The sequence below is a fragment of the Myxine glutinosa genome, chromosome 13 (genome assembly GCF_964187855.1).
Source record: "Myxine glutinosa chromosome 13, kmMyxGlut1.1, whole genome shotgun sequence".
Classification (NCBI taxonomy): Eukaryota; Metazoa; Chordata; class Myxini; order Myxiniformes; family Myxinidae; genus Myxine; species Myxine glutinosa.
The window spans coordinates 98,489,692-98,516,593 of NC_136273.1; the positions used below are offsets into that span (position 1 = coordinate 98,489,692).

At 47.0% G+C, this 26,902-nt stretch overlaps 1 protein-coding gene and 1 long non-coding RNA gene across 3 annotated transcripts in view; one reads left to right on the forward strand and one right to left on the reverse strand.

Annotated features, from left to right (window-relative positions):
• Positions 1-26,902, reverse strand: part of LOC144888724 (uncharacterized) — a 338,047-nt gene that overhangs the window by 119,999 nt on the left and 191,146 nt on the right. The gene's annotated exons all lie outside the window — the stretch shown is intronic.
• The window catches only part of LOC137439141 (uncharacterized), a 108,448-nt gene continuing 106,283 nt past the window's right edge, over positions 24,738-26,902 (forward strand). The window contains exon 1 of one of the 2 annotated variants that reach the window (XM_078767807.1): positions 24,738-24,960. In XM_078767807.1, the coding sequence (XP_078623933.1) occupies positions 24,954-24,960 (7 nt within the window). In that variant the 5' untranslated portion in view covers positions 24,738-24,953. Of the gene's footprint in view, positions 25,018-26,902 lie in introns of both variants that reach the window. The other variant, XM_078767808.1, reaches the window with a different exon arrangement.

A 26,902-nucleotide genomic window follows, 5' to 3' on the forward strand; every position in this document is an offset into this window, starting at 1 on the left:
ATTCAATGCCAAACACGATGGCCAATAGCTCACGTTCAATGCAAGCGTAAAGTTGTTCAGTATCTGTTAGAGTTTGCTTGCATACGCCACTGGCTTTAGCTGGTTTCCATGGGCCTGAAGCAATGAATGCTGCACCAAGGCCTTGAAGACTGGCATCACATTGGAGGTGGACTGGATGGTGGATCTGGCTGATCGTAGTGGAGAACTGGCATCACATCCGACACCTCATTCTTCAGATGATCGAATACAATTTGATGGTGCGGCTCCCATAGGAATTCAGAATCCTTTTTGAGAAGGTCTCTAAGAGTCGTGGAGTTCACACTGAAGTCCTTGATGAAGCGTGACAAATATGCCATGAGGCCGATGAAATGTCGAAGCTCGGCTTTGTTCTCAGGTTTTGGAACAGCTCTCAGATCTTCAACCTTCTGCTGGTCAGGCTGTATTCCTTGGCTACTATAAGTGTTACCGAAGAAGGTAATGCTGGTCTTTTTGATGTAGCATTTGCTTGAATTGAAACGAAGGCCTTCGCATTGTCCTGTTTTCATCAGTTCCTCGAGATGCCGGTCATGCTCCTCCTCGGTGGCACCATAGACAGTGATGTCATCTGCTATGCCAACTGCACCTTTACAATTCTGGAGAATACGGTCCATTTCCATCTGGAAAATATCCTGGCTTACACAGTCCAAATGGCAACCGTTGGAAACAATACCGGCCCGCTGGGGTCTGAAATGTAAGAAGTTGTTGGCTATCTTCATCGATTCTTACAGACCAATAACCTGACTTGGCATCAAGTTTGGAGAAGTATTTCGCTCCTGAAAATTTGTGATTGAGCTCTTCCGTTGTAGGTATTTTGCGATACGGGCGAATCAGAGCTCGATTGAGGTGTTTTGGATCCAAACAAATGCGAATATTGCCATCTTTTTTGGTTACATATGTGAGAGAGCTGACCCACTCCGTTGGTTCCTTGATATGCCGTATGACTCCCTGCAGAACCATCTCATCAAGTTCTGATTGAATTTTGTCCCTGGGAGCAATAGGGGTTCTGCATGGTGGATCGACATGTGGTGGGACATTTGGGTCCACAACAAGCTTGTGCATTGTATGAAATTCACCGATGCGGTCAAATTGTTGTGGGTATGCATCCATAAGATCCTTCACACTGTTGTAAACCAGTGGTTGGTTACTGTTCACTGAACAATGCAACGTAACAACGTGTAGATTCTCACACGATGGAAGGCCCAGAACTGCAGGACCACTGACATCCATAACAAAAAAAACGTGTGCTGGTCCACGGTGATCCCTTGTAACTGCAGGCCACGTCTACAGTGCCAAAACACTTGATGTGGGTTCCATTTTACGCAGTGAAGACACTCTCTGCTGTCTGAAGAGAGCCAATGTAGGGTTCATATTTTGAATTCAGCATTTCAGGAAACGTGTCGAAAAATGCGAATGGGCAACGTGTTTCCTTGTCAACCTGTGTCCACCTTCAGCTTAAGATAATGAATACCTGGCCTGTTGCATAGACTGACATGAAGTGTTGTGTAAACCTCATTACGTTGACCAGGTGTATCAATCGAATCAAAAGTCAATGAATCAAACTGTGACGCAAGGTCATCAGGGTCATTGGTGTTGTGCTGACATCTGTGTTGCTGTTCCATTACAGGTGCGTCATACACTGCTTCGTGTTGTGCACTGGCATGGTGAACACTGTGAGTGTTAGGAAACCGTGAATACCTTACGCATGGGTGTTGTCCTGGAACTCGAGGGTCTGGTGTACCTTCTTGTTCTATGTTGTGAAGATCAACACGAGCATGTGATGTCCAGGGGTTCCAGCGAGCATTCCAGCGAGCATTACCTGTAGGATCATAGTTGTTGGGTGCGAAGCTTCTCAATGTTCGGTGTCTGTGGGCCATCGATGAGAGGTAGGGTCGCAATTGTTGAAACTTGGATGTAAGACAGAACTTGGGCCAATGGCCTAGTTTAGCACACAATCTGCATGTGTCGTTGCGAGCAGGACATTGGTTACGTGTTGGAGGGTGTGAGGTCCCACAGTTTTTGCACTTACTGAGTCTCGGGCCAACAGCGGAGATGTTTACGTTGTTGTTGCTTTGTTAGCAAAATCACTCATCGTGTGCAGCTGTTTGATGGATGTGGCCGACGCCTCGTATGTGCGCCCCAGTTTCAAGGCCTTGTTAAGAGTGAAGGTCTTAGGTTTTGTCAGAAGCTCCTTCTGAAAGTGGGATATTTGGGTACTTGCAATGATCTGTTCTATCAAGCGGTCGTCCTCTTCTTGTTTGGAGCTGAAATCACACTTCTGGGAGAGAAGCTTGCACGGGCTGATAAAGGCATCCAGCGACTCACCGAGATTCTGGCTGTAGTAACGAAGCTCCAGTCGACAGATCCTGAAGTTATCCGAAGGTCCCATTTGTTCCAGGAAGCAATTGAAAGTATGTGCGGGTTGCTGCCGCTGTTCGTCTGTTAAAGTCCATGTGTTGTACCGTTTGAGGCCTTCCTCCCACTTGAAGTAGAATCAGTGGCACCTGGTTGTTCTCCGTAATGCCTCCAACTTTAAAGTACAGCTCCAATCGCTGCCTAAACACCTTAAAAGCCGCCGCTGTGTTAGGCGCGGTCCAGTCCATGCACGGAGTTCCCGCCAGGTCCGCCATTGTGAACGGGGGTGCGATCTCAACGAGGAATGAACCGATTAGAAGAGGGACGGGAAACACCGGCTTTTTACCTCGATGAGCTCGAATATGCGTCGTAAAACCGCTGCCACCATGTAAAGTTCTGATGTAGAATAGATCACGAGGCGACGTCAATTTGCTGTGTCTGTTGGTTCGGGATACCACGTGATTGGGGGAGAACAGCGGAAGGGTGCGCATGTGCAGAAGGGAGAACATGCCGAATAAAGAAAACCTCTTGATTCTCGTTCCTGTTGCTGATTACTGAATCTACGGACACTACACATAAACAATTGTTAAAGGCTAATTCATGAATGTGCCATGAAAGCAACTTCCATCAACCAAATCAAGTCAGCATTGGGACAACCATCCATTGAAGTACAATATATTATCAACGAGGATCAAGTGGAGTGACGTGAGGCAAATAAGCATCGCCTCACCTCTCGAAATCCAGCAAAGCCGGCCGCTGGTATAAACACTCTATGCGGTTGTTTAGGGCCACAACCGCTAGGGGGGGGGGGGGGGGGCACACATGGCTAACTCAATGTGTAGCCCACGGAGGTACATAATAAACCTGGAGAGCCAATTGGCCACCTCGCAGCATTAGCCGCCGTGAAGCCACCGGAAATAGTCTGGCGGCCATATTGGGAAGCCGATCGTTTTGTAAACAAAGCCTGTCAAAGCAAACGCGTGGCGCACTGATGATGCAGCTGGAGCGAATTTTAGGACCGCCGACTATTTAATTAATATAGAATACTAATATTTGAACTGATATTCGGGCTCAGAATCCCGTTCTTTAAGGAAATGGTGTTCATTAAGTTTGAAGTTGGTTCTAGACGCATTTTTCCTGGGGAATCCAATGGTTTAGAGCTTGTTTGAAAAAAAAGTGCCCAAAATTACCGCTCGGTGTTCTTTATCGTCCTTCTCATGACCCAATCACCCACTAGTAGGAATAAGAATCCTGACATGTTACACCCCTGTTTAACTCCTGTCTTTCACCTTGAACCATTCTGTTGTTTCACCTTGGTCGACGACCGCACATTGAAAGTCTTGGTAAAGGGCTTTTACAAGGTTCACTAATTTTCCAGGTATGCTGTATTTCTTCATTATGACCCAGACTTTCTCTGGGCAAGGAGTCGAAAGCTTTCTAGAAATCTATAAAATTGAGGTACATCGTCGTTTGCCATTCTTTGGCTTGTTCTATAATATTCCTCAATATAAAGATCTGATTTGTTGTCATGTTATATGATGTTACTTAATTCAGTCATTATATTGTAACTAAGATGTGTATGTTTCTATTACCGAGATGTTAGAAACCACGCAGATATAATGATAACCAGAGTTTATTCTACACTGACATGGGTCAGCAACACATCAACAGTGTCAGTCACATAAATGACATGAAACGCTGTCATGTAGTTAACCCACACAATTCTTGGGTTTCGGAAGTTTTTGCTATTCATAACATACAAGACTTACATGTTGCAATGGAACGTTCAGCAGGACATGGTAATTGTTACATGAATAATGGAGCGGAGATATGGACATCTCATGCAACACATCTTTTACAGTTTAAATATTTACATGAAGTGTTGGTGAACTCGCCATATCAGACAAAGGGCAACTATCCATTAACCATGGAAAATTAAAGATTTGTGTTCACAGATATACCATCAGATCAGATCTGCTTGCCACTGTTCTATGAACTATCTGTGAACACAAATATTAAATTTTCCATGGTTAATGGTTGACCAAAGTTCACGAGTTTTTGAAAACAATGCAGGACAGTTAATACATGTTTGATCAGTTGTTCTACACAGGCAATTTTGCAGTGAACATAACACCCACAACTTATTCCACATACCTCAAAGCAATTCATCCCATATCAAACAATGATATAAACATGGACATAATGAAAAAGTAATGCCAATTGTACTTAAATACATTGAAAATGCACTTGCATGAACATCATAAATTGCAACCAAAAGTAGGCCTACTGGACCAAGTACTTCATTGCTTTTCAAACAAACGTATCGGTACTCAAGTCACCAAACAAAGTAGAAATACATATTTCTCGAGCTTCCAGCCCGACTTACTCTTCCAGTATTAAAACATAAATCAATAGATATACAGGACTACATCTTCCACAACTAAACACCGATATATATTGTTACAGACACGACTTTGATGTTAGGGTGGGCCGAGCGGAATGGCCGCCGTGTCCGCACAAGTTACCCGATTATACTCGAACGTTGCCGAGTCGCGCTGCGCTAAATCAATTGAGGAAAAGGACACAACGGCTGGGTTAAAATGACACGACACCAAGGGTTCAGTTCTCAAGACCTCCGGAGGAGGTTATATTAGGGCGGAAGGTCAGATTACAACGACAAGAGGGACAGCATAGAAAGGCAGGCACTTAGACACACTCTTATATTAGCCCCGACAGACGACAGATAAACAGGACAAAGGCTGACTCACACGGGGATTGATGGCAAGGAAAGCGGGCAGTCGATGGCTCAAGGTGCACCGTTCTCGGAGGGGGTGCACCGTTCTCGGAGGTACTGCAATACCGGGTCGATGCGTGGAGCTCGCTCAGCGCTTGGAAGGTCGCGACTTGTCTTCTTCAGTCGGGGGCGCATCTGACGTCACGTCCGGTAAGTCGCTGCGTATATCCGGCGGGGAGTGACACGCCCTCGGCTAGTTAGCTCCGCCCCAGATGGAATCGGTCCGCCCTTCTTATTGGGTGCGGGGGGGGGTTACTGGCTCCGCCCCTGACGAGGAGCTGACAGCCAGCCCCTTCGTGGTAACCCCGTGGAGCGCATGGGCAATGGCGGCTAACCACGCCGGTGTGAGGACGCACACTCCCCGCACGCCGCGCCGCGCCCCTCTGTTGTTGTAGTTGTTGTTGTAGTTGTTGTTGTAGTTGTTGTTGTAGTTGTTGTTGCAGTTGTTGTTGTAGTTGTTGTTGCAGTGGACATGGGGAAGATGGGAGGAGGTAAGGGGAGGTCCTAAACTCACTACTGGTGCCATACGATCACATTCTGGTGCAACGAAGAGTCAGAATTAATGGAAACGAGTCCTTAACTGACATAGACTAAGAATAACTAGCAAGATGTCCGAAAGTTGTCTACGTGAGATGCGGTGGACCTGGGCACGACATTTAATGGGAGAAAAAAGGGAAGGTCGGTTCTACAGAGTGTTATTTACAGGCAATGGGACTAGGGAATGGGGGATTGGGGATAGTTGGGGAGTATTGGGGAAATAGGGGAGTATTTACAAGCGGATATTGAGGCCAAGTCCCATATCCGCAACATTGCACCCTTCTCTACCCTCGGGGCGTCCCGACCCGATAAATTTTTACCTATTTTAGTGTGGCACTCAGATGTAGTTCCCTCTACTATTAACTCTACCCTGAGTGCGACAGTTTTACAGATATTCACAAATGAGTAAATATGTCCCCCTGCGACGTTGCACCCTTCTCCTCACAGAAACACACCCACAGGATAACCGAATCCGGAAAGAATTCGCAAACTAACATACAGCCGGTAGGGAGCATTATTTACAAGACTACGCTGATATTTACACTACGATCCAGGACCTGTTTTTGGAGGAACACATGCAGATGTTATGCATAGAGAGAGCACGCATGCCAGCATCGATACACCAACCCACGAGTGCTCTGTGGCCTTACGGCCTTTAATAACGTGCAGAGCACCCCTTCCAAGCACCAAAAACACCACCCCAGCACCAATCGGTGCAGTCACCATTGTTCAATGAATAAAAATAAATTCAACAACCCCTAACCCTGCAGGTGTCTCTTGCTCTTCGTGTGGTGCACTTGGCCTTCTGGCTTCTTTAAAAATAAAGAAAGGCGCCAACCGCGTCCATTTCTGTATTGTGGCCTTCAGTGGTGTCAACTAAAAGTGGTTCACCTGTATGGCATAGGTGCCACGTTGACCCATAGGTCCATCCACGGGTGGTGCTTGGCCGCAAAAGAACTGCGGTCCATGGTGGGTGGCCACAAACATTGCGGTCCATATGGTGTATCGATCCAGGCAGCAAGCAGCGAAAGTGCAGGCCCACAACTGCGTAGCCAGCACCTCTCTCTCTCCTCTCTCTCTGCCCCAAAGCCAGATCCTCGGAGGTGGGAGACAAAAGAAAAGACAAGTGAGTAAGGTGGTAAGGGCGCAAAAGTGCACGCAATACAAGGTAATGCACACTGGGGGCACATGGGAACCAGGTGAGACAGGTACGTTCCTACCGTACGCCCCCCCCCCCCACCAGGTAACCTACATGGCCCCTCCCTTACCCCTTACTGTATCCACAAAACACAACACTACCCATAAACATCTACTTTACAAATCAACAAACATCCTTACTGTCTTCCCCGTTCCTCCCATAAACCAAATTCGTCTTCTCTCCCTCCTAACCAATCAAATTTGCCATTTTCAACTCTCATCAAAATTTGCCATCTCCAACTGAACATCAAAATTTGCCATTACCAATTCATCATCAGTCCCTCCTAAGGAGGGAGAGATGGAATCACCCCAATGTCTCATCCACGTCGTGATGTGTCTCACAAATCCTCACAGCAATTCTCATTTCCTGCACCAAAACAAAGAAAACACAGGTGTGGAGTCATCATCATCACCACAGGTAAGTGGCTGCGTATGGTGCGACAGGTTCATCAATCCTAACTATTTCCTAAATGACTTTAACAACTTTACACTACCCGGGGTCTTTCTCCGGCCAAACCATTGGCCCTCTTACACTATGGGTTCTAAAAACCAATTCCCATTGGCCAAACTGTGGTGCTTTTCAATTTGGGGTCTCACTCCCCCGATTCATCTCCCGGTGCCCTCGCACAATTTCTGGGCTGTGGCGTGTACCTCTCCCAGTGGGTCTACCCACCTGCACACCTCCACCACTGCAGTTGCCTCCGAGCTTACCTGCTCCTTACCCTAACCTAACTACCTGGGGAAGGCCCTCTGGCGCTCTCCCCACTCGGTGCCCTCTCTGGCACTGGGCTGCCCGATCCACACCCGGGATCCTCAGGCACCCACTCACAACTACCGGCTCCCAGAGCCCACCTGCGGCCTCACCTGGCCGACATCCTCACAGTGGTGGAGTGCCCAACCAACTACACACACTAACAGGCTACACGCCCAGCCATTTCCACAACACTAATGCACCCATCCACAACACCATTCTGCAACCGCACCACAAATGCCAATATCCAACCACAATTTACCTATACCCTCTACCTAACACTTACACTACCCGCCCCGGGTACTCGTGAAAGGGGTCCACTCTTCCCCCATCCACACCTTCGCACCATGCACACCACTCCGTACCACTGACTCCAACTCTCTCCACACACCTGTACCTGCACACCTGTGCTCTCACACCTGGTGCCACCTGCACCCTTCTCTCCCCAAACGCATTCGCGCTGATCCACAACACTCATTACTCACACACTGTTCCACACACCTGTCCAGTTGCACACCTGTGCAATCACACCTGTTCAATTCTCACACACACGGCATCATCTCAGCTAACTACTCCCTTCTGAAACTTGCGCTTCCCAGTCGTCCCTTTAAACTATTGCGCTCCCTCGTCATTATCATCCATACTAATCTACCTGCGTCCCCACTACAGGTATCAGTCACTAACTAAACTTAACGTCACCTAATGTCATCTTCTAGGGCCCTATCAATATAACCTAACCCACCCGGGCTAGTTTTCACTGCCATACACCCCATAAACTATTGCTCCTTTGCCCCCCTCCATGGGAAGGGTGGCAGGGATGCCACCCTTACCCACCGGGCCTATCGCTCCTCAATTCCCCAGTCCTCTGGCACTAATAAGCCCCCCTTATTCAGAGGTACTGGGTCCCGCCTCGGCATCTAAAGCCGAGGCAATCCACGGGGGCGCCTGCTCGCCGGTGTAAGGTCTTATCCGGTCGGCGTGGACGATCCGAGGGAGGGCTCGTGGCCCCATTTTGATCTTAATGACCACGTCACAGATTTGCGACAGGACGACTCCTGGGCCTTGCCAGGGGGAGGTGAGTTTTGGGCACCTTCCCTTCCGCCTCCGGGGATTAAAGAACCAAATCTTCATCCCCGGAGCGTATTGACTCCCCTGGCTCCGGTCGTCGTACCTGCGCTTCATCTTTTCCCCCGCCAGATGGAGTTGGCGGCGGGCGAAGGCATGGACTAGCTCCATGCCTTCCTCTAGGTGACGTGCGTACCCCTCCCTCGGCGGGTTAACCACTGTGTCTGGCACGGGACCGCATAGCAAGTCGGCGGGAGCCCGTAACTCCCGCCCATACATAAGCAACGCTGGACTGCATGCGGTGGCCCCGTGCTGGCTGGTTCGGTAGGCCATGAGCAAATAAGGGAGATGTTCGTCCCAGTCATCCTGACGGGTGGCGGTGAACAGTGCCAGTTGTTGGATTAAAGTTCGGTTGAATCTTTCCACCATCCCGTCAGATTGAGGTCTTAAAGGCGTTGTTCTGGTTTTCCGAATTGACAGGAGACTGCACACATCTTTTAGCAATTTGCTCTCAAAATTTCGTCCCTGGTCGGTGTGCAACTCCTGTGGAATCCCATGCCGGCACACAAATCCTTCCACGAAGGCCTGCGCTACCACCCCTGCTTCTTGGTTGGGGAGGGCGTAGGCCTCCGGCCACTTGGTGAAGTAGTCCATCACAACGAGGATGTACTTATTACCTAGGCGGGTGCGGGGTAGTGGGCCTAAGATATCCATGGCCACCCGCTCTAGGGGGGCCCCCACCTGGTGTAATTGAAGGGGGGCCCTCATCCTCCGTGCTGGTCCCTTTTTGGCAGTACAGGCGTCGCATCTCCGACACCAGTCCTGTATGTCGCGCCCCATATTCACCCAATAAAACCTCCGGCGTACCCGCGATATTGTCTTTGTCCTGCCCAAATGGCCGCCGGAGCGGGTACCATGCACCTGTTGCAATATGACGTTCTTGAATTTGTCAGGGACTATCACCAGCCAGGAAGTTCTATCAGAGGGAACCTCCACCCACTTGCGATACAAGATGTTATCCTTCAATTCCAGGGTCTGCCACTGAGCCCAATATGCCTTTGTTTGTGCCCCGAGGGGGGTGACCTCTTCCCCCTTTGGTCTTTGCCCCAATTTGACCCAATTGAATACTGGCCCCAGGACAGGATCCTCCTGCTGGGCCGTGCTCCACGCCAAAGTTCCGAATTCCTCATCTGCGGTTAGTGGCAAAATTGGCCCTCTCACCCGGGTTGCCCGGACAACGAGGGTCGGGTCCGAATCGCCCAATTGTTCCCTCTCCTCGTGTCTCGCACAAAATTTGCAGTTTTCCCCCAGACAAGGACGCCGAGAGAGTGCGTCCGCATTACCATGGGCCTTCCCGGCCCTATGGGCCACATCAAAATCGTACTGCTGCAACTTTTCCAACCACCTTGCAATTTGGCCCTCTGGTTCCTTGAACCGAAGGAGCCATTGCAAGGAGGAATGGTCAGTTCTAACCAAAAATTTCCGCCCGTACAAGTACGGGTGGAAATGGTTCATGGCAGCCAGCATAGCCAATAACTCTTTGCGAGTGACGCAATAATTTCTCTCGGGCCTACTTAAGGCCCGACTATAATAACCAATCACTCTCTCCACGCCCTCCTGTGTCTGAGACAAAACTGCGCCCAATCCTTCCTGGCTCGCATCCGTGTCCAGGGTAAATGCCCCGTTGCTAGTGGGGTACGCTAGAAGGGGTGCGGATGTCAGACACCCCTTCAATTTTTGGAAGGCCTCGTGGCACTCCCGTGTCCAATTAAATCGCGTCCCCTTCTCCGTAAGCCGGTGGAGGGGACGGGCCAACTCCGCAAATTTCGCCACAAAGCGCCGGTAGTAGGAGCAGAGTCCCAAAAATCCCCGCACCTCTTTGATGGTACGTGGTGCGGGCCACTCCTCTACCGCTTTAATTTTGTCTGGGTCCGTTTTTACCCCCTCGCGGCCGATCACGTGACCTAGATAGGCCACCTCTCTTGCAAACAAAGTGCACTTACTCGGGTTCAGCTTCAACCCTGCCTGTCTGAGGCACCCGAACACCTGGTCCAAATTAGCTACTGCCTGGGGGAATCCCACTCCTGACACCAATTGTTACAGACACGACTTTGATGTTAGGGTGGGCCGAGCGGAATGGCCGCCGTGTCCGCACAAGTTACCCGATTATACTCGAACGTTGCCGAGTCGCGCTGCGCTAAATCAATTGAGGAAAAGGACACAACGGCTGGGTTAAAATGACACGACACCAAGGGTTCAGTTCTCAAGACCTCCGGAGGAGGTTATATTAGGGCGGAAGGTCAGATTACAACGACAAGAGGGACAGCATAGAAAGGCAGGCACTTAGACACACTCTTATATTAGCCCCGACAGACGACAGATAAACAGGACAAAGGCTGACTCACACGGGGATTGATGGCAAGGAAAGCGGGCAGTCGATGGCTCAAGGTGCACCGTTCTCGGAGGGGGTGCACCGTTCTCGGAGGTACTGCAATACCGGGTCGATGCGTGGAGTTCGCTCAGCGCTTGGAAGGTCGCGACTTGTCTTCTTCAGTCGGGGGCGCATCTGACGTCACGTCCGGTAAGTCGCTGCGTATATCCGGCGGGGAGTGACACGCCCTCGGCTAGTTAGCTCCGCCCCAGATGGAATCGGTCCGCCCTTCTTATTGGGTGCGGGGGGGGTTACTGGCTCCGCCCCTGACGAGGAGCTGACAGCCAGCCCCTTCGTGGTAACCCCGTGGAGCGCATGGGCAATGGCGGCTAACCACGCCGGTGTGAGGACGCACACTCCCCGCACGCCGCGCCGCGCCCCTCTGTTGTTGTAGTTGTTGTTGTAGTTGTTGTTGTAGTTGTTGTTGTAGTTGTTGTTGCAGTTGTTGTTGTAGTTGTTGTTGCAGTGGACATGGGGAAGATGGGAGGAGGTAAGGGGAGGTCCTAAACTCACTACTGGTGCCATACGATCACATTCTGGTGCAACGAAGAGTCAGAATTAATGGAAACGAGTCCTTAACTGACATAGACTAAGAATAACTAGCAAGATGTCCGAAAGTTGTCTACGTGAGATGCGGTGGACCTGGGCACGACATTTAATGGGGGAAAAAAGGGAAGGTCGGTTCTACAGAGTGTTATTTACAGGCAATGGGACTAGGGAATGGGGGATTGGGGATAGTTGGGGAGTATTGGGGAAATAGGGGAGTATTTACAAGCGGATATTGAGGCCAAGTCCCATATCCGCAACAATATTTATGCACAATTCTGCACAATTCACGCGACTACCATGTAGAGATGAGGTCGCTCTTATATTTCAGCTTGCTCTGGTGTTGCCTCACTGGTGAGCAAACAGGACCAGTTTGCAATATTTTTTCCTGATGCGCTCTTCCTTCATGTCATCATCGAGTGTTCTCACAACATGATGGAAACGTATCTTGCTGTATGATTGTGATACAGAATGTATTAAAGCAAACACATGGTTGCTGTCTGCCTCACAGTCAAACATGTGCCGATCCAAGGAAGCAAATGTAGACGGACCGACCTCAGAAAGGACAGAAGTGGAAATTGCCGCTCTTATCCCACTTTCACGAGGCATTTTGCCATTGGTTACAGCCAGGAGCCTCTTGACACAGCGTTCAGTCGCCTCACAGACACGAACAACACTGTGCGAGGGAACTATGAGGCCACCCCTGTTCTTGGTAACAATCAGGCTGTACATTGGTGTGGTTTGCCATTCTTCGTTGTTACTGGTCAATGCAGAAAGACATTGGCTACACTTCAGAGTCTTCCTCACCATCCTCACCACATAGCCGGCAATATAGCCAACACATGACTCTGTAAAGATGGAAAGTTGCTCAAAATTTGGAATATCCGCATAGTCGTGGTCCTCTTTTGCCGGCGATCTCAGCTCCAGGTGGTATCGTCTGGCCACCAACATGTCGTGACTCTCGTCAGGCACAGCCTGCTTTGCAACGCACTTGAAGGAAGCCGCATTCAGGATTCTGGTTGAGTCCTGTGCAGAACAGTTCCCACTTGCAGACTTGATGTCATGTCGCATCAAGAGGCGCTTATATGCGGCAACAAACTGCCGGGCCGTTGGGTTATTCCCACTTCCACATGCAATGCGGACCGCTCCAAAGAAAAGTTCAATGTGGTCTTGGCTCATTTTGTACGTGAGCAGGTATCGCAGGGGAGATGAGGCAGGTTTGACATATGTGAAATACAAAATTGTGACACTCTCTATGCAGATCATGAAACCAATGAAGGGGGTTTTCAAACGCGTATTGGTCATAACTTGACCATTCATGTTTTTGATGTTGGACAAGTAACTGTAGGCAGTATCCAGGAATGGCAGGAAAAGTCCTTCTCGTGATGTCATGAGTGGTGCCTTGTAGTTTCGTGCCAATGGATTGCGAGAATTTAGAATGTCAAACAGTTTGTCCAATGTTTCAATGTATTGGCAGGTAGCCTCACTGCCCTGGAATTCTGATAGTTGCAAAGTGTCCCTGCAAAACCGAATTGCATCTGCCACACTAGTGCTCAATGTCTGAGCGGCTGTGTCCACATTCATGACATTGCTCTTCCACTCGATGTGTTTCCGGGAGAGCTTATTTCCCAGACGCAAGCCTTCCCTCTTCTGCAGATCAAAGAGTGCCTGGATGTATTTCCACGCGATGACTTTTTTGTTGCCATCCTCCATCATTTTCATGGATCCAAGACAGTTTCTTGCAAGTTTAAGCATGTGACATGCATCGAGTACAACACAAATTTTCTTTTCGGGATTTGCTGGGTGGGGAAATGTTGGTTTCACATTCTGCGGCGTGATGTCGGCACCTAGCTCACGTAACATTGTCAAATGAGCGGACGGTCCATCGCAAGTTAAGGAAACCACCTCTGCACCGATATCATGCAATTTTAGTAGACATTGTGTCACCAAATTCGCCTGTTCCTTCCCCGACAATCCATTTATCATAAAGTATGCTACAGGCACTTTCCAACTGTCATTCAGTGCAACCAGCATGAAAACCAGTGCGTTGCTGGCCTGGGGAGCACTGTCATCTTGGACTCCGTTTCCGATGTCGACGTACCCCAATACCTTGTCCCCTAAAAAGTCAATTGCCTTCATGATGGCCATCTCGTCTAACATCAGGCTACACAGTGTTCTCTTGCCAGTCTCCTTCTCTGCTTTAAACCGGCTCTCTAGTGCTTGGAATACAACTGCACTAAAACCAGGTGAACCATCAATTGCACTGTACCATTTCCAGATTGTGGATGGACTTGGCAGTGCCAAGTCGAATGTCTCTCGAACATAGTCGTATCCTTTAGCAGAATAAAATTGAAGAGTGAGTGCGAAAGCTTTGATGACTGGATCGTATTCATCTCTCGAGCGTTTGCCGCTGCCTTTGTTCTTCAGCATTCTGCTCACAATAGCTTTTGACACACCAGAGAATGTTGTGTTGAGCATTTCAATACAATTGTCGGTGACCATCCCATTCTCCCTCAGGTCTTCCACGATGGTATTCAGGGACTCCACTTTTCTGGCTAACCTTCTGTTGTGTTGCTGACTCACTTTTAATTTTTTTCGAAAGTTGTCCAGCTTGTGGACTGCTTCATCGAGCTTGTGCTTCGATACCAGTGGACTTGTAACGGAGTAGGAGTGATCTGTGGTCTGAAATGAGGGTCCCGCCTCAGGTTCAGGATCTTGAGTAGTGGCTTGAGGTTCTGGTGTATCTTCTTGGATGACAGACCTGGCCACTGGCGCTTTCCTCAAAACTGTAACCTATTTGGAAAGAAAAGAAAAGGTGAACCATTAATACTCATTAAGTTGTTTTTAGGGCTGAGCCGAATGCTTAGAAGCTTCGTTCATTAGATTGGGGTTCTAATTAGAAATAGATGTGACTGCGTTGGACATATTGTAACATTGTTTCAAAGACTAAACATTTTGTTAAATATTATTAAAACAAAGCTTCGGGGGGGAAATGCCAAGAAAGTGTACAAAATGGGATTCGGCTCAGCTCTAATTTAAAAAAAAAGCAACTGAGTTGTTCTCCATAAAACTATGTCTTAGGAGCTGCATATGAAGCAGCAGACATGGCATGTGATGGGTTACTATCATAACATAGGTGGAATACCAACATAATACAGTGGAGCCCGCTTATTATCATACCCCCTGTGCAGGATGAAATTATGGCAATATCCGGGATATTCCAATGGGCAGGATTCAAAATGGCGGCGGCCCTGAGAATGGAAACGATGTTTTCTGTGGGATCAATGTATGCAGAGAATGAATTCAGTGTCTTGTGACTTGTAGGTGTGATAATCAGCCATGCATGACTGCCGCCTAGCCAGATGGCAGAGTTAATGAGCGAGGCCACAGGAAGGTATGATAATAATTGGGAAATAACTATGCTTGGAATCAATTGTGAGCAATTTGACTATGAAATTAAGTGGGATATGACATTATTCTATGACATTACATGGGAAGATTCACTATAGTTTATATAGGAACTGGTTTTGGATTTCACTATTCTAGGACTATAGACGGGATATTCCAATAAGCGGTATGACTTTAAGTGGGCACCACTGTATGGGGAATACCAACCTAACATAGGTGGAATACCAACATAGCATAGGTGGATTACTAACATTACACAGGTGGAATACCAATAAAACATAGTTTACCTTCTTTAAATGTGCTGGGAAGTTGAAACAGCTGGGGACGGACTTCGGCTTCAGTCGGACGGTTTGACCAGTCCTGTCGAAGTCACTCTCATTGAAGTGATCACTGCACAGAACTGTGGTGCCTGGGGTGGGGTAGAAGGACTCCCTTCTCAGGGCAGATGTCCATCGAGAGCACAAGTCCTTATCCTTTGGAAACCTTGAAACAAAATACATTGTCGTCACAAAATGTGGTTGCGGGTCAAAACCTCAGAGGGCAGTCAAAACATCCGAGTCAAAACGACTCCATCTCAAAATAATATTTTGAGTTTCATATGTATAGTTAAATACAACTTCATCTGCTAATGTTTGCCATGTGTCGGACTTTCGTACCTTCCACAAGCAACCCCCATTTGCTCTTTCTGCTCACGCGTGACACAGGAGGGCATGGAAACCCTGACAGTAGTAGACTGGACAATTAAGTTAAGCTCATCACAAATTAAATCACTTGACAATGATCACGAGCTGACGAGTCAATCTCGATACTTCAATCTGAATCAATGAATGAGTCAATCAGACATCAGTCTGACATACTCACATAGCCCTAGTGAATACACAATACAGTTATATTTGAGATCTGTGTCGTATTGCACACCCTGCGCGTGGTCTAACATCATCAAATTCAAACACAGTGTTCAAACTTCATTGAAACTTCATTGAAACTTAATAGTCTAGTAGGAAGACTAGGTCCCCCTGCACCCCCCGGAGATATACTTCTAATCAGTGTTTCTAGATTGGAAAAAATGTGTAGAAAATGACTAGCTATGGCCCCAAGCTGAAAAAATGTCCCACATACCATTTTTATGCAAATTACTGCTGCCATTATCAAAAAAACGATTTTTGACATATCTCAGCCAATATTGCAGATAATTGAAAAATGAAGGTGTCTAGACCCATGTTTTGAAGGGCATAGATCATGATAGAACTATTCATAACATGATTACATGTGTCTATGGTATACTAGTATGCATATTAATGCTGTAATTACAAAATAATCAGTTTTACAAATGATAAGGATACGTTAATACTGCAGATAACTTAACATGGTACATAAGGGGTCTAAACCCAGGTATTTTCAAGGTTAAATGTCAACAAGATGCTCCTGAGTCTTGCATAGGGGCGGGACATTGGCAGTAACATTGGTACCACTCAACTTTTCTTCCCACCATTGACTTTGTATTGCGAGAGATTTTCACTTGCTTATTTAAAGGTTTCTCACCCAGCCCACGTAAAATCTACCAACTCCTGCTGTTAACTCCCAAACATATTTTTTTATGTTATCCAATCACAGTGCAGAAATGACAGACTAGAGATCCAAATTAGTGCTGCTATAGCTGCCATTTTACATTTCCATCCATGTAACATGCGCGCTCGCGCGCTCGTATCAATTGGTAATGTCGCGCGCTCGTATCAATTGGTAACGTTGATGTTATTGAATACCTCAGTTGAAAGTTCAGTCTTCCATTCCATCTGTGTGTTGTTCTTGGTATTCATCCTCCAATCTAGCCAGGTAAGATGCTAACTATAATGTTACTCACACTCTTGACTTCAGTTTCTGCATGAAATCATAAACAGGCAGAATAACAGCTGAGCCAGCTAGCACCATGTTAGCTAACGTTAAAGCTAGCCTCATCTATGTACAGTATGTTCCTAATGTCGGTGTAACTTAAACTTTTGTTAATGCCAAACATGAGACATATCTGTTGACTTCTGTATATGAATTGAACCAGAAAGAGGCACGACAGCTGAGCTAGCTACAGTAACTTAGCACAATGTTTCATTGGCCTAGATAGCTAACGTTAGTGTGGAAGAATTTAGATGTTTTAGCTATTAGCACTTTTGATGCCACTAAACATGGTTTAGTCAGCTAAAAAGTACCCTAGTGTAGAACATGACTCAGAACCTCTGTTACCTCACTGAAAACTCAGAGCCTCCTTTCACAGGCACTTTTAACATCATTCGTGATTTCTTATTTGTCATTTAACAGTGATGGTAGACATCGACAGCAAGCATGCCCAAAAGAAAACGGAGTGTAGAACCTGCAGCCCAAAGCTCTCCTCCTACATGCATCCTTCATGTACCATCCATGTCTGATCATGGGGATTTCACGCCCCTCCGTAAAATTAAAGGATCTGCTTCAGAAAAACTGCAACTGCTTCAAAAGATCCGGGATAGACGTCTCAACCAACCGCATGACTCCCCATGTCGTATGCAATCAGTATGTGATCAGATCCCGGCAACTCTTCCTGATGACCTAGAAAGAGTAGGATATCACAGCAAGTGTTATAAGCACTTTGTCCGCCACTTTCATCGTCTGGGAGATGATACAGAACCAGGGCCATCAACCTCATCATGGCATCACTCTCCTCGTAAACCAGGAGGTTCTGCTGAACCCATCTTCCCGCCAGAGTGTATATTTTGTGAGAAAGTTGAGACCAAAGATGCTCATCGCAATACTGAGAGGCCTACAACCTTCCCATCCTTTAAAAACAAAGAAAATGCATGGGAGCAAATCGAAACACGGGCTGAGAAAATGGGTCTCTATCGACTCCATCGAAAGGTGAAAAACAAAGACCTCTTTGCATGTGAGGCCAAACACCATCCGTCATGTTTTAAAGCTTTCCGCACAGCATTCTACAACTATGAGCGTGCGATTCACAGAGCCGAAGCACCAAAGGAGCAGGCTTGCATGTCAGCCGCCCATGAAAAGGCATTCAACTCAGTACTGGAACACATTCAAACCCAGGTCATCCAGCAGAATAAAGTTCTACAGCTTTCTTCCTTGCGCTTGCTCTATGTCGAGGAACTGAAACTGAATGGATATGAGAACTCAAATTATCGGTCAGAGAAACTACTGAAACGCCTACAGAATGACCCAATCAAGGAGCATATCCACTTCACGAAGGTTGATCATGACAAATGTGATGTCATTTCTTTCTGGCTTGTGCACAGCTCAAACATAACAGTTTCCAATGCTCTCGCACGAGCATTCACACTCGGAAGCACAAACAAGAACCAAAATGTTGCCCTCCAACTTCGCCAGGGTATTCTACAGGCTTTCAGAGAGTGTAAAGACCAACCATGGCCACCAACAGCTGAAGACATGGAGCTCAATCCTGAAGACATCCTACCTCCAGACCTTGTCCGCTTTCTCAGCGTGCTAATGACTGGCAAGGAGGGCATCGAGACAGAAAAGGTGAAGCGTCTGGTCTTCTCCATTGGACAAGATCTGTGCCGTGCAGTGTCAGATGGAAAATGGAAGTTACCAAAGCACATTCTCCTCTGTGTGACTGTAAGGCACCTGTTCCGAAGCAAACAGCTCACCACAATACTACACAGGCTTGGACACTCTGAGAGCTACGATTTCGCCTTGGAGTTGGAAACTGCTCTCGCCAAGGTCCTGGATGAAGTCTCAACTTATCGTACACCACAAATTGTGACAGGAGAGGGCAACCTTGTATTCCACTGTGAGTGGGACAACTTGAATAAAACCACTACCAGTGTGCACGGCAGCAACATTGTAAACAGTGCTGGCGGTGCCTTTTTGTGTTTCAGGTCGAGGTACGTGAACTCCCCACGATCTACAGCAACCAGGAAGAGACTGATACCAGGGTGGTTCTGTACCTCCATCATGCTGCTACCATCGGATACAAGAACGCTGTAGTCAGAACACCGGACACAGACATCCTCCTGATCCTGCTCCACCATGCCCACAACATCAAGCTGACGGTGTACCTGGATACAGGGTCAGGGAAGCATCGCCAACTTGTCAACGTCTCTGAGCTGGCAGAATCCCTGGGAGAGGACTACTGTGCCACTCTCCTGGGGTACTATGTGTTCAGCGGAGAAGACTGCACCAGTGCCTTCAAAGGGAAGGGAAAAGTCGGGCCCTTGAAAAAGCTGGAGAAGAATCCCAGGTTTCACAGGGCATTCGGTGAACTGGGTGACAACTGGGATGCCAACCCTGAGGTGGAGAGGCAGTTAGAAAAATTCACCTGTGTGATGTACGGCCAGAGTCGCGAGTCATCAGTGGACATTGTCCGTGCCAAGCTGCTACGAAAAATGGTGGGAGAGGACAAGACCCTCACATCCAAGTCCAAGGTTGATCTGGCTCGCCTTCCTCCATGCCAGTCTGCCCTGAAGCCGCACATCCAGCGTGTGAACCACCGCGTAGCATTGTACAAAAGAGCCGATCAACCTATCATCGAAAAGCCAAAACCTTATGAGGAGCAAGGATGGATAAGGACTGATGAAGGACTGTTGAAACCAATGTGGTCCAGTGGTCCCATCCTACCAACCTCACTGGTGGATCTTCTGAACACAGGAGAGCACGAAGAGGAGGAGGAAGAGGAAGGAGAAGAAGAGTTTGACTCTGACGATTTCGATGAAAATGATGATGACTGACTCAGTGTAGAATCACTAATGCTAATGATGTTTATCTAAAACAAGCAAGAGAAGAGTGGTCACATTGAGTGCTAGGACTATTTTGACAGTTGTAATATTTAGAAAAATAAAACTTTGTGTTAACGTCTGTGTAGACGGACCTTAATATGAGTCTATTATTTCGTAAAACTGTGATTATTTTGTAAATAAAGCACTAATTAGCATACTAGTATACCATAGACACATGTAATCATGTTATGAATAGTTCTATCATGATCTATGCCCTTCAAAACATGGGTCTAGACACCTTCATTTTTCAATTATCTGCAATATTGGCTGAGATATGTCAAAAATCGTTTTTTTGATAATGGCAGCAGTAATTTGCATAAAAATGGTATGTGGGACATTTTTTCAGCTTGGGGCCATAGCTAGTCATTTTCTACACATTTTTTCCAATCTAGAAACACTGATTAGAAGTATATCTCCGGGGGGTGCAGGGGGACCTAGTCTTCCTACTAGACTAGTATGTCCCCTGTGGGGCTCATACATTGAATCTTGTTGTGGCTGATGCTGCCAAGAACTCTATAGATCTGGGGTGGGGAACCTCCGGCCTCCGGGCCGTATACGGCCCGCGAGACCGTTTGATCCGGCCCGCGAGGCAATTCATCTATCTATAATTCCAGTAATCTCTCCTTTTCAAGGTTTTAAATTAATCGGACAAAGGGTAACCAAGTTATGGCCAAAAACGATTCAACCAATCAGAGAGGAGCGAGCTGTCACGTGTTGTAACAGTCAACGAATGCCGAACGTGGGGAGCAGACGCTGCCTCGGACGGCACATTTGAGAACTTATTCATTTATTTGACGTTGGCAAAATATGTTGGCGCTAACAGAATAATTGCCATCAAATTAAAACTAATTTGCGATTAATCGTAACTGCGCTATGCGACCTTCCGGACAGTCAAGTGAGTTCCGGACAGTCGTTACTGCGATATGCGACCTTCCGGACAGTCAAGTGATCGCGTGATCTCATGTCATCATTTCATTCAGTATATGCAAACATGGCGACTAACAAGAAAAGAAAGGTAGATGCGGAATGTCGCGCTTTCCAAGAGAAATGGGCAAACGATTATTTATTTGTGGAAGTAAAAGGCAAGCCAGTATGCCTAGTTTGTCGGGAGCGCTCTCGGTGATGAAAAGGGCCAACCTCGACCGTCATTACAGCTCGAAACATGCTAAACTGGACGAGTTGAAAGGCCAAATGCGCTTGGATAAAGTTAACGTTCTTCGGCTGAGTTTTGGTGCTCAACAAGCAGTCTTCATAAGACCACAATCTGACCGAGACAACACTACGCATGCTAGTTTTGTGGTGAGTGAGCTAATCGCTAAGAAGCTGATGCCGCATTCAGAAGGAGAATTTGTGAAGGAGTGCCTTGTTGCCGCTGCGGAGCTGCTCACACCGGACAAAGTAAAATTGTTCCAAAGTGTCAGTTTGTCTCGAAGAATTGTCTCAGATCGGATTACTGACATGGCACAAGACATTGAGAAAACACTGAAGGACACCGCAAGAGATTTCCAGTTTTTCTCTCTGGCCTGCGATGAGACAACGGACATAACAAACACCGCCCAACTAGACATTTTTGTGCGGGGGATTACAGCTGAGTTTGATACGAGGGAGGAGTTGCTGTCTTTGCAAGCCATGCATGGCACCACCAAAGGTGAGGATTTGTTTGGGCAAGTTGTTTTGGCTATGAACAAATTCGAACTGCAGTTTGACAAGTTAAGTGGCCTGGCCACGGATGGAGCCCCAGCCATGGTTGGCGCGCAAAAGGGATTGACTGCATTGTTCAAAAAAGAAATGAGTCGTCTCAGTCTCGATCCAAGTGAGTTAGTTGTATGCCACTGTATCATACACCAAGAGAATCTGTGTGCACAGTCCCTGAAGCTCAACAATGTGATGACAACTATCGTTTCCACCATAAACGTCATCAAAAGCAGAGGGCTGAACAGCCGCCAGTTCAAGGAGCTACTGCGTGAACTAGAGTCAGAGTACGGAGATCTGGTTTACCACTGTGAGGTGCGGTGGCTGAGTCGTGGAAATATGCTCACACGGTTTTACTCACTGAGAGAAGAAGTGAAACAGTTCATGGAGATGAAGGGGAAACCTGTCATGGAACTCAGTGATAGCAAGTGGCTGTGTGATTTGGGCTTCATGGTGGACATTACCAAGTACCTGTCAGAGCTGAACGTCAAGCTCCAAGGTCCCAACCAGCTTCTCAGCTCTCTGCAATCACATGTGAAATCATTTGAAGCTAAACTAAAGCTGTGGCAAGTGCAACTGGAAAGGGGAAACACTATCCACTTTCCCACTCTGCAAGAACAAAAGCCTGCTGTGACATCTGAATATGCTGCTGAGTGTGCAAAACTCCTCCAGGCATTTGGAGAGAGGTTCCAGGACATGAAAAGTAAACAAAGGGAACTGAACATATTTGCCACGCCGTTTAATGTGGAACCAGCTGATGTGCCTGACAACCTACAACCCGAAATCATTGAGCTGCAAAGCAATGACAAGCTCAAAGCTAGGTACAACAACCTCCCTTTGCTCGAGTTCTACAAACTGTATGTACGTGCTGAGGATTTCCCCATTCTGAGGAGACATGCACTGAAGTTTGCATCACTGTTTGGGACGACCTACAGCTGTGAGCAGTTCTTTTCAAAACTGACTCTTGCAAAGACTCGGTTCCGCTCAAGACTGACTGACCCAAACCTGCAAAACCAGCTGTGAGTAGCATCATCATCACTACCACCTGACACCAAACGCCTCGCCAAAGACAAACAGTTCCAGCCATCGCATTAGGTGAGTCCGATATATGTATTCAATAATTTAGCATGGCCCTCGAAGGATGTTCTAAAAATCGAAATGGCCCTTGACAGGAAAAAGGTTCCCCACCCCTGCTATCGATGCTACCAGTTTCTTTGGAAATGTTCACAAGATCTACATTCTATTCTCAGCTGCTCCCCAGAGATGGGCCATTTTGAAATGGCATGTCACCATTACTGTAAAGTCCTGGAGTGAGACGAGGTGGGAGAGCCGTGTCAACAGCATCATCCCTTTGCGCTACCAGGCATCTGGCATAAGGGATGCATTGTTAGAAGTCAGGGAAAAGGCAACAGATGCCATCACAAAAATCGAGGCCCAATCTTTGGCAGAGGAGGTTGGGTCATTCAGATTCCAGATTTGCACAGTTGTGCAAATTTTCAAGAGCATTCTTCCTTATGCCGAGCTACACCCACACACCAGATTAGAAGTTGGTACTTCGCTTATTTTTCAAGATATTTCGTTCACAAGGTTGAGACATATATATGGTGGTGGCCATCTTGGATTTTGACGTGGCGACCCAATTTTCAATAGGGTTCTTCCTTATGCCTAGATACACCCACACACCAGATTAGAAGTTGGTACTTCGCTTATTAGTCCCCTACTGGTGTACACCGGAGGGGACTATAGGTTTGCACGCCGTCCCTCCGTCCCTCCGTCCGTCAGTCCGTCAGTCCGTCAAGCAAAGAACAGTTTTCCGGACTTTTTTTCTAAACGCTTAACGCTAATGATTTCAAACTTGGCACATGGTTTCCTCATAAGTTACAGGTCAAGTTCGAACTTCACGACGTTTCGATCATTTTTGACGAAGTTATGGCACTTTGAACTTTGGTAATTCTGATAATTCTGATGATCTTTAAGTCAGTGCAATTTTAAGTTTTAATTTCCTTTAAAAAAGATTTTCTCTGCAATAATAGGACCGATTGAGATCAAATTTTCACCATATGATGGACTCGGTCTGGAGAATATTTTAATGGTAATTATGACGTCACAGTCACGTGGTTCGGCCGCCATATTGTTTTTTGTGAAAACACTAAAACCCTTTTTCTCTGCAACGGCTGAACAGATCGAGGCCAAACTTTGCAAGCAGAATCGCATACCCATGACGAACAAAAAAGTCAGCGAGCATGACGTCATGCGTCACATGGTTTCAGAGTTATGACGTTTTTAAGCATGAACCTTTAAAACCGAGCTCCTCCCTCATTTTTGATCCAATCGAGGGGAAACGTCACAGATCTGTTCAGCATGTCAGTCTACTAAAATGTCCTTTTGGAATTTGCGATGGGGCACGTGGTTTGGCAGATATCGTTAATTAAACGAAAATATTTTTAAAAATGGATATCTCTTGAATCGCTGGTACCTCAGACCGTGAGTTGGTAATAATTATATAATTCACACAGTGCCATACGTGTTTGCTGCACGGAGCGACCTTGCGGGCTCATCAACGAGGCGAGGCGTGACACACGTGTCTCAGCATACCTCAGATCAAGTTTGAAAACCATCATCAACCGTGCATAAATTTGCATATTCGATCATTTTTGACAAAGTTATGGCACTTTGAACTTTGGTAGGGGACATGTATTGCAGCGCAATACTCAGAATGCTTGTTTATTTTGAATATTTTGCACTCATATTGATTGTTCATTGATATTTAATTGTCAAAATATTTTTGTTTTTATTGGTGTTCATTTGTCATTGTCTACTTAATTGTTTCTTAACTTCTCAAATTTTAATGTATTTTTAATATACATTGTTTTCAAATAAAGTAAGAGGTGTGTGTGTGTGTGTGTGTGTGTGTGTGTGTGTGTGTGTGTGTGTGTGTGTGTGTGTGTGTGTGTCCATTCACTTATGAGCAGTGTGTGATTTGGTGGTTGCGCTGGGAATGTTTTGGGGCCACAAACAAAATCTTGTTTAGGGCCACCAAAATCCTCGGGCCGGCCCTGATATCCAGGAAGATCCAACAAGTAAGTCAGATATATGTTCCTGTTCTCAGCATTTTTTGTTTGTTTTTGCGCCATTTCTGAATGCCATGTCAGTATAGTACGCGGCAACGTATTATGCAACGGTTTAAATATATTTACCTTTTCTTTTCTCTAAATTGTTTAATGTGTACAAATTACACTCTATAGTTGTTTGTTTTTTAGTTATTAGGACAGAACTTTGTAAATAGACCTTTGTAAAAAATCGTGCCTTTGTACTTGCAATCGTGAAAGTGGTGGATCGAAGCTTGAGGATCCGTATTCCGTCACGATGTCTGGTAAGTATTCTTGGCGCTTGAATCCAAAGTGAGGCCTGCACGGCCTTCCATCGTGAGGTGAATGGTTTCTCGTCTCGCACATGTTCTAACTTCCACTCACGTTTTATTTCCCTCCAATATCGCTCCATTTTCGATCTCGCCCACACCCCGGGCCTAGTCCCCATTTCATTAATTTCGCTATTCGGTCCTTTCACATTTGAGGTTTACAATATCGTATATGGGGTTATAAAAGGGTCTACGATGATTCTAGGTGGTGTTGCACCTGGAAGGTTCGTCTTGAGCTCTGAATGAATTTGTATTGGGACAAGTAGAAGGTGAAAGGGGAGGATTCACTGAGTTCGTGCCTGGGCCCCGAAATTGGATGTCGGTAATTACCACCAGACTTCGTGCCTGAACCCCGAAATTGGATGTGGTCAGTAATTGTCCCCCGAAATTGTGCCAGAACCCCGAAATTGGATGTGGTCAGTAATTGTCCCCCGAAATTGTGCCAGAACCCCGAAATTGGATGTGGTCAGTAATTGTCCCCCAAATTCGTGCCAGAACCCCGAAATTGGATGTGGTCAGTAATTGTCCCCCGAGTTCGTGCCAGAACCCCGAAATTTGATGTGGTCGGTAATTATCCCCCAAATTCGTGCCAGAACCCCGAAATTGGATGTGGTGAGTAATTGTCCCCCGAGTTCGTGCCAGAACCCCGAAATTGGATGTGGTCGGTAGTTATCCCCCAAATTCGTGCCAGAACCCTGAAATTGGATGTGGTCAGTAATTGTCCCCCGAAATTGTGCCAGAACCCCGAAATTGGATGTGGTGAGTAATTGTCCCCCGAGTTCGTGCCAGAACCCCGAAATTGGATGTGGTCGGTAGTTATCCCCCAAATTCGTGCCAGAACCCCGAAATTGGATGTGGTCAGTAATTGTCCCCCGAAATTGTGCCAGAACCCCGAAATTGGATGTGGTCAGTAATTGTCCCCCAAAATTGTGCCAGAACCCCGAAATTGGATGTGGTCAGTAATTGTCCCCCAAAATTGTGCCAGAACCCCGAAATTGGATGTGGTCAGTAATTGTCCCCCAAATTCGTGCCAGAACCCCGAAATTGGATGTGGTCAGTAATTGTCCCCCAAGTACGTGCCAGAACCCTGAAATTGAATGTGGTCAGTAATTGTCCCCCGGGTTCGTGCCAGAACCCCGAAATTGGATGTGGTCAGTAATTGTCCCCCAAGTACGTGCCAGAACCCTGAAATTGGATGTGGTCAGTAATTGTCCCCCGGGTTCGTGCCAGAACCCCGAAATTGGATGTGGTCGGTAGTTATCCCCCAAATTCGTGCCGGAACCCCGAAATTTGATGTGGTCAGTAATTGTCCCTCTAGTTTGTGCCAGAACCCCCAAATTGGATGTGGTCGGTAGTGATCCCCCGAGTTCGTGCCAGAACCCAAAAATTGGATGTGGTCCGTTTTTATCCCCCAAGTTCGTCCCTAAACCCCGAAATTGGATGTGCCCTGTATTTATCCCCCAAGTTCGTGCCTGAACCCCGAAATTGGATGTGGTCAGTAATTATCCCCCCGAGTTCGTGCCTGAACCTCGAAATTGGATTTGCTCAGTAAATATCCCCCCCCCCCCCCCCCGAGTTCGTGACTAAACCCTGAAATTGGATTTGCTCAGTAAATATCCCCCCGAGTTCGTGACTGAACCTCAAAATTGGATGTGCTCGGTAATTATCCCCCGAGTTAGTGACTGAACCCCGAAGTTGGTAGTTTTCCCCCCGAGTTCCTGACAACCCCGAAATTGGAAGTGGTCGGTTGTTATCTCCCGAGTTTGTGACTGACACCCGAAATTTGATGTGGTCGGTAATTATCCCCAGAGTTCGTGACAACCCCTAAATTGGATGTGGTCAGTCGTTATCTACCGAGTCCGTGCCTGAATTCCGAAATTGGATGTGGTCGGTTGTT